This window comes from Xyrauchen texanus, chromosome 3 (assembly GCF_025860055.1).
Source record: "Xyrauchen texanus isolate HMW12.3.18 chromosome 3, RBS_HiC_50CHRs, whole genome shotgun sequence".
Classification (NCBI taxonomy): domain Eukaryota; kingdom Metazoa; phylum Chordata; class Actinopteri; order Cypriniformes; family Catostomidae; genus Xyrauchen; species Xyrauchen texanus.
Window position 1 is genome coordinate 58658749 of NC_068278.1, and position 7500 is coordinate 58666248.

The window sequence follows — 7500 nt, forward strand, 5'->3', positions numbered from 1 at the left end:
TGAGAACAGCTTGTGAGAATCATGTCTAAGATGTATGTTTGTTGTGAGAATGTGTAAGAAATGTATCATGTAAATGTTTTTGTGTGAGAGTGTGTGAGGTGTTAAGGGTAGGGTTAGGTTTATGGGATAGAATATAAAGTTTGTACAGTATAAAACCATTATATCTATGGAAGTCCCCATAAAACATGGAAACACAACATGTGTGTGTGTGTGTGTGTGTGTGTGTGTGTGTGTGTGTGTGTGTGTGTGTGTGTGTGTGTGTGTGTGTTAAGGTGCTGTTCCTGTCACCTGTTTTTAGGGCTTGTAGTGTTTAAACTGGAGTGAATATTATTTTTGCTGTTATGTAATTGGCTGCAGAATAATCTTCACAGTCTGAACGCAGTACGAGATGAGAATGAGAGATGCTGATCGGATCATGAAGGCATTTATGAGAGTTCCTGATTTGAACAATCTGGTGTTTTGCTTCAGAGGTGGACAGCGTTTAATAATAACAGTGTTTTGCATGTGATGTTTCTCACTGTGGATAAAAGTTTCTGCTAAATGATTTAATATACATTTTATGTAAATGTAACAGTGGCTTCATGGGAAAAACACGTTTTATAGAGACTATTGTTGACTTTGACTGAAAATTGCTTTTTAAATTGTCATATTGTAGTTTTGTAAAATTTTGAGTTTTACTTGACAACAAATTATATTACTAATGTAATTATTAATAATTAAAATGTAAATAATGTCTGTTTATATGTCGCCATATTTTGACATAATATTGTAAAATTATTTGTTTTACTTGACAATTTTGTTTCCTAATAATGAGATAATCATCTGGATAAATATGTTTATTTATTTGATTTATTTGTTTATTTATATATATGTTGCTTTAGTTCCGTTATAACTATAGTTTTGAGAAGAAAATAAAAACATAAATTGAGATGTTTGTTGCTTTTGACAGCAAATTTTCAAAATAGCTTTTTTAATTTTAATTTAGTTAATAGATTTAGTTGCCTAAAATAAAAATGTTTGCAATAATTATAATGGTAATAATAATATTTTTATCATTTTGATTTATTGTGATCAACAAAATTGTATTTTAAATATAGTAATTTTGTAGTTAAAAAAAATTTTTTTTTTATTAGATTTATGACAAAAATGTACATTTTTGTAATAATTATAATGTTAATAGTACTACTAATATATATTTTTTATATTTATATTTTTAACGGCATTCTTAAACAGAAAATTTGGATTTATTGTGATCATTATATCGACCATTTTTTTAAAAAAATATAGTAATTTATTAATTAATATTTAGTTAATAGTTGTAATTATAAATATATTTAGTTAAATAATGATTGTTTATAGTGTTAACAATAATTATAATGGTAATAATTTAATTTATTAATTAAAATGTAGTTTTTAGTTTTAGTTATAAATATTATAAATATATTTGGTTACAAAAATATTGTTTAATAATATTAACAATAATTATAATGCTAATAATGCTAATAATAATTGTTATTTTTGTAGCGCCATTCTTAAACAGCAAATATTGATTTATTGTGATCATTGTATCGACAAAATGTCTTTTTAAATATAATAATTTTGAAGTTTTTCAAATCAAATTTAGTTAATAGTTTTAGTTTAATAATTATAATGTTAATTATGCTAATAGTACATGTTTTTTTAATCTATCTTTTATTTTATTAAAATGATAATTGGTCTTGCACAGAAAATAAAGAGGTAATGATGAGCTTCTTTAATAATTATTAATTATTAATTATTTGTTTCTTCTATTTCCCTGCAAAGGTTTTAGCGCAGGTATAAATGGCCTAGAATTCGTCTGTTGAATTGTGATTTTTGGCACCCAGTTTTCGGGCCATTTGAAGTTTCAATCTCAGATCTGACCAGTGTCCCTCCAAAGCCCGGATGAGAATACCCGTGCGGGTAATCTGGTCATTTGTGACACACACACACACACACAGAAAGGAGCCATGTTGAGCGCTCTCTAATCCCCTTTGACAGTAGAATGGTACAGTCCCATAATCCGCTGGCTGTTGCCGTGGTAGCGTTGAGAGGGTTTTGGATGGTTGAAAAGACTTTAGCCCAAAGCAAACCGGACATTCCCGCATCCATTCCTGCTTTGGGTCCACCGCGTCCATACAGGGACACCTGACTGTCAGCTCACAGGAGAGGGGTAGGTCGAATTCATGTGTTATCGTGATACGTACTAGGATGCGTGTACGTCATACATCAGGAGAGAAACAGTCATTTGAGCACGTCCTGCAGGGTTTGCACGAATGGTATGACTGAACGTGTGCCATCCATGCAGGACAGATTATAACACTCACCTGTCCTCTCCGGTTCCGCCTTCAGCAAGCGTTTGTTTATGCACGATTAAAAGCCCCTTGCAGCTTTTCCAAACTAAGTGGATTTGAGCGACAGATCGTATAGCTTTTGATCGTATAGCTGTGACCGTGCATGCAGTGTGCAAGATCTGCAAGAGAGAACTGTTGACTTTAAGGCCTAGCTTGAATGTCGCCCGTCCAAATTTGGGTTTAAGTTTTTGGCACGGCCAGATGTGATGAGTGTGAACATGCTGTTCTGCCGTAGACCGACAGATTGCAATAGCATGAGGTAAGAGGTTTCAGTGCATTCAATGCATTCAGTGCATGCACTATAAAGGAAAACTAGCAGACAAGCCAATCCATTAAGGTGCTTTTTAAAGAAGTGATCCAGTTACCCGATTCAGAAGTCCGTGGGGATTACAGCAATGTGCTTACAGCCAACGGAGGCTGGCGTTTGGGATCCAACCGTTTTAACAGCCATGGAGCTAGAATAAGGCTTTTAGATGCAAACCTGTTTGCCTCTTGTCCTTATGTTTTACTGTGTTCCTGGTTTTCATGGTGCAATAGTTCAGAATGTGGGATAAGTGTTGATTAAGTGCCCTGCGGGACACTTTTATGTCAGTACTAAATGTAAGACTGTTATTCGGGGGTTAGTTGAGCCTTAACTTTAGTGCAGAAGTCAATGTGTTATGACTATTAGCCTCTGCTATTCAGTATTGCATCTAACATAAAATCTGGATGTGCTATAGCTTTTAATGTAATCTTATGGAGATTGAGATAATTGCTTTAAATTGTATGTAATTTTGTTTTAATAATGTTTAAATACTCAATCTACAGGCTTTAATATAAGAAAGCTTATGGTCACGGGCTACATGCATCATGGCGTGTTTTTTGGTAATGCCATTGTACAGTATGCACCTCGGAGTATATCATGGTACATTTACATGGGAATCATAAGTACCATTCTACAATGGGGCTCCCCGGCCTGAGGCAACACCGGGCCCCCCCCCCGGCATGACGTATACCCCCCCCTTCCTGTCCGAAGGTGGGTGGGGGGTTACGTCATGCGGCCATGTTGCCTCAGGCGGGCTCCACCGGCTGGTCATCCCTGCCATCCTCGACCTGGGGACAGGAGGGGAAAATCCTCAAAAAGCTTATGGTCACGGGCTACATGCATCTTGGCGTGTTTTTTGGTAATGCCATTGTACAGTATGCACCTCGGAGTATATCATGGTACATTTACATGGGAATCATAAGTACCATTCTAGAGCGGAGGAGGGCGGTGGAGAGCCCTCCTCCGCTCTACAATGGGGCTCCCCGGCCTGAGGTAACACCGCAGGGCCCCTGACATGACGTATATCCGGCTGGTCATCCCTGCCAAAATCCCCAAAAAGAACAAAATAGGCGAGGGAAAGGCCAACATGGAGAGACAAAGAGAGAAAGAGAAGCAGCTCACTCACCGGTTCTCTGATGCGCCGTCGCGTGTTCCCCCGATCACTCCTCCACACTCTCAATCGGACGACAGCCGCTCCTCCCCGGGCGGACCGGAGTCAAACCTCAGTCCTCCAGTGGACAGAATGCCCCTCCGCTTTTCTGGTGGCACGTGAGGACACTCCTCCGCCCCTGGTAGCGACTCTATCGCTACAGGTGGTCCCGTCTCTCCTCGCCTCACGGACAGCGGCCATTCCCAGCGTCCAGGCGGTCGGGCTACTCCGTCCCCCAGCGGATAGCAGTGACGCTCCCCTGGGTGGACAGAAGGGTCGAGGACTCTACGACGGGCATTCCTCCTACTCACGGGTTTCGGCACCAGTGAAAAGGGGTTAAAGGAAACCTTTAGATGGCAAGAACCGGCTTAACAATATAAATAATATTGAATTAAATAAAAAGACACACACAAACACATACAGCTGCCCGTAATTCTCTCTCTCTTGAACTGTCGTCACCGGCCGCCTTTATCCCTCGCGTGCCCCATCATTGATTGGGGACCGGGGCGTCCACCCCAGCCCCGCCCTCCACAGCTCTACAACCATATATCAAAGTATCAACTAATACCATCTGCACCATGGTATTTTGAGGTATACTCTAGGTTTAAAGGTGCAGAAAGCAATTTTAGCCATTCTACTTCCATGCCGTTGGATTAGCCACACCCCCTCTTCCAAAACCCCGCCCTCCAACGATACTAAATTAGCTTTATTGAGAACGACATGGTGCAGAAACGGTTGTTAAAAACAACAGTAGTAAAACAGTGCCCTCAACTGGCAACTGTTATGAATGACATGGCATAAAAACGGCATTAAGCCTCAATAATTTGCTGCAACTACAATACTATGAAAACGCGCAAAATGATTGACAGGCATAAAGTGTCAGAGACCACGTCCAGTGGACATATTTTTGTTTGCTGTTTACAGAGTCTAGAGCTGTCACAGAGACACTTATACACAACATCTCGAATAGACGTGAATTCACGCGACTCGAACAAATGAAATCGCTTCGTTCGCGTATTCGGGCACGATTAATTCGCAACTCGAGCAAAAAATCCACATGTCGCGATGTTGTCGCGAAAGCCTATCAGCATTGAGATTGTCCGGATGTCACTGACGTACTGATGTAGTAGCAGAAGAAATCTGGAAAAATGGATGTTAAATTACAGTTGTAGACACCCGGAATTGTATGACGCACAACGTCATACATGTACAGAGTCCGGACGAAAAAGGACATCGCTCGGAGGAAAGTGAGCGAGGAAGTTGGCCTACCTGGTAAGTTCTGGAAATATGCGCGTCTACTTGATTCCAGCTATTGGTTGTACTTTACTATGAACCAAGTCGTAGAAGCCCGACCTCCTGTCCTTTTCCGGAAGAGAAGCGGGAATACTCGCGGGTTCGCGTCGTGTTAGCAATGCAAGGCGAGCATTTTCTTTGCTTTGTATGTGAACGCACCATAATAGTCCTATTTTAAGATCAAAGTACTAAGCGATGTGTCATATGCAGATAGTCAGTAGACATGACCATAAATGTTATATATTTTTGTGAAAGCATGCGCTGCGTTAGCTGGCAAAATAGTGCACGTGAAGAGTGAGTCAATAACATCAATAACATCCATAACAAGTGTATAAGGGCTGTATAAAATGCATTCGATTAGAAACATGGACCATATGTGTCTTATGTTCTTCTGTGCAATATCTGCTTCCTTGTTGAATGTCGGGCATATCTCATTAGCATTAACACACTCCTCATGTATACAAATGCACAAACAGAGTTTAGACTTTGCACCGAGAATAGACATCGTCTAAACCACGATTAGCAAAGTAGTTCATTCACATAGACCTCTCATAAATACACCCAAAGTTTGCACGAGCACGCCCACCCATACCCAGTTTTGCGTTGCCCTTGGAGGTACTGCTTTGGATGATACGGTAGCGCTGGATGTAGCACCTAGCGCTGCACTTAACGCTGGTAGTTAGCTCTCAAATGGTTTGTCCATGCACCATTTCTCAGTTAAAGACTCAAAGATGACCTCAAAGCAAACATAAATGAATTAAATGCGACAACATTTTCAAACGCTGTGAAATGCAGGGTCGTGAGAGTCTTTCTTAGACGTACAGGGTTTAAGATGTGCATGTAAACACAGTTGATGACAGTTTAATGCAGTTAGAGGGATGTTGGGAGGTTGATATAAAGAGGCGGCATAAATCTGTCATCACACGAGGATGTCGGGGATATTAGAGTTTGTCAACTGGCTAGTTCCCACCACTACGCACAATTAAACTGCATTTGCACAATGACGTTTGACTTTGCCAACTTGTGGGTGTTGGCCAATAAGTGAGAATGTGTGATGCTAATCAGTGTAAAGTTACGGCAGAACACTGACACCGCTAACTGATGACTTTTCCTCTTGGCTGTTTCAATGGAGGTTTGATCCTTTTATCAGTTCATGGCTTTGGCCGCAGTGGTTTCACTTAGAGTTTAAGTAGGCCTAGTCACTAAAATTAGACGTTAAGGCATTTGACTCTTACTTCTGAGTGAAGACGAGATGATACTAATTGTCCCCAAAACTAGCTAAATAATCTTTATAAACAGTAGTAGGGTGGATTTCTACATGAATTGACCAGGTTATTATTCTCCCCAAAATTAAAAGGAAAAAAATGAGGATTTAATTTAGCATTTTTTGTAATGACATTTTCCCAATGCAGGTTGCATTTGAAGCCCCACCCACAGTAGTAGATGAGGACTCTGTTAAGGGGGAGGAGACTCCTGGAGAGGGGGTGGAGTCAGAAACGCAAGTGAAGCCCGATCAGGGCACAAGCCACGCCCACGAGGTAGAGCAGACCACGGAAAAACGTCTTCATTTGCTGGTAAGACACATCTTAATAACATGTGGACTGGGAAGAAAATTTGGTCCGGGATTTTACATAGAAACTGGCACAAAAAGCCGTTTTGTGGCGCGTTCTGCATAAAGCGGTGGCCCCATTTCGCGGCCGGCCTACCCGGTTCTCCCAATGGCCATCTTGGATCTTATCGGTAGTTCATTTCGGTCAAAATACACGAGGTGAAGCGTTGTGAGAATTCAATGTCAGCAATCACCGACATCCGCACTCAGACGGGATTATATTTGATTAGGACCCTTGAGTTTGCATTTCTACGAACTTGACGTGAGTTTGTTTTTCATTTCGATTTTTAAAAGATTCTTCATTTTATCGTCTCGGACAACATTATTTGTCAATGTCCCATCTATAAATACTAGATGTAGACCAATATATCTGTTTTAACCGATTAATCGGTGCCGATTGTTGCTTTTTGGAACTATCGGTTATCTGCAAAAATCCATGATTTTGATTTGATAATAAAGTGAGAGCATGCAAAAAAATGCGAGTAAATAGAAACGTGCCCCGTCAACTCCAACTTTCTTGTGAATAATAATAAATAAAAAGCCTCATCTGGTGATATACTGTGTAAAATCCTCCATCTGGTGAATATAGGCTATAAAAGCTTCATTTGGTAAATTCTGAAATATAGAGCATTCTAACTGAGCCAGTTCTTCGTCATTTCAAAATAAAAGTCCCAAAATAAGTAAGTGTATTCCGGGCTTGTTTATAGTTAAAAATCCTGTTATGCACCGAATCTTCATTTTTCCTGATTATTATTGGCATTTGGTTCATTTT

At 40.0% G+C, this 7500-nt stretch overlaps 1 protein-coding gene across 1 annotated transcript in view; it reads left to right on the forward strand.

The window, feature by feature from the left end:
• LOC127625111 (peripheral-type benzodiazepine receptor-associated protein 1) overlaps positions 1-7500 on the forward strand; it is a 148896-nt gene that overhangs the window by 84974 nt on the left and 56422 nt on the right. Inside the window, exon 6 of the mRNA XM_052100199.1 lies at positions 6532-6693. Within this exon, the coding sequence (XP_051956159.1) occupies positions 6532-6693 (162 nt within the window). The remainder of the gene's footprint in view (positions 1-6531; positions 6694-7500) is intronic.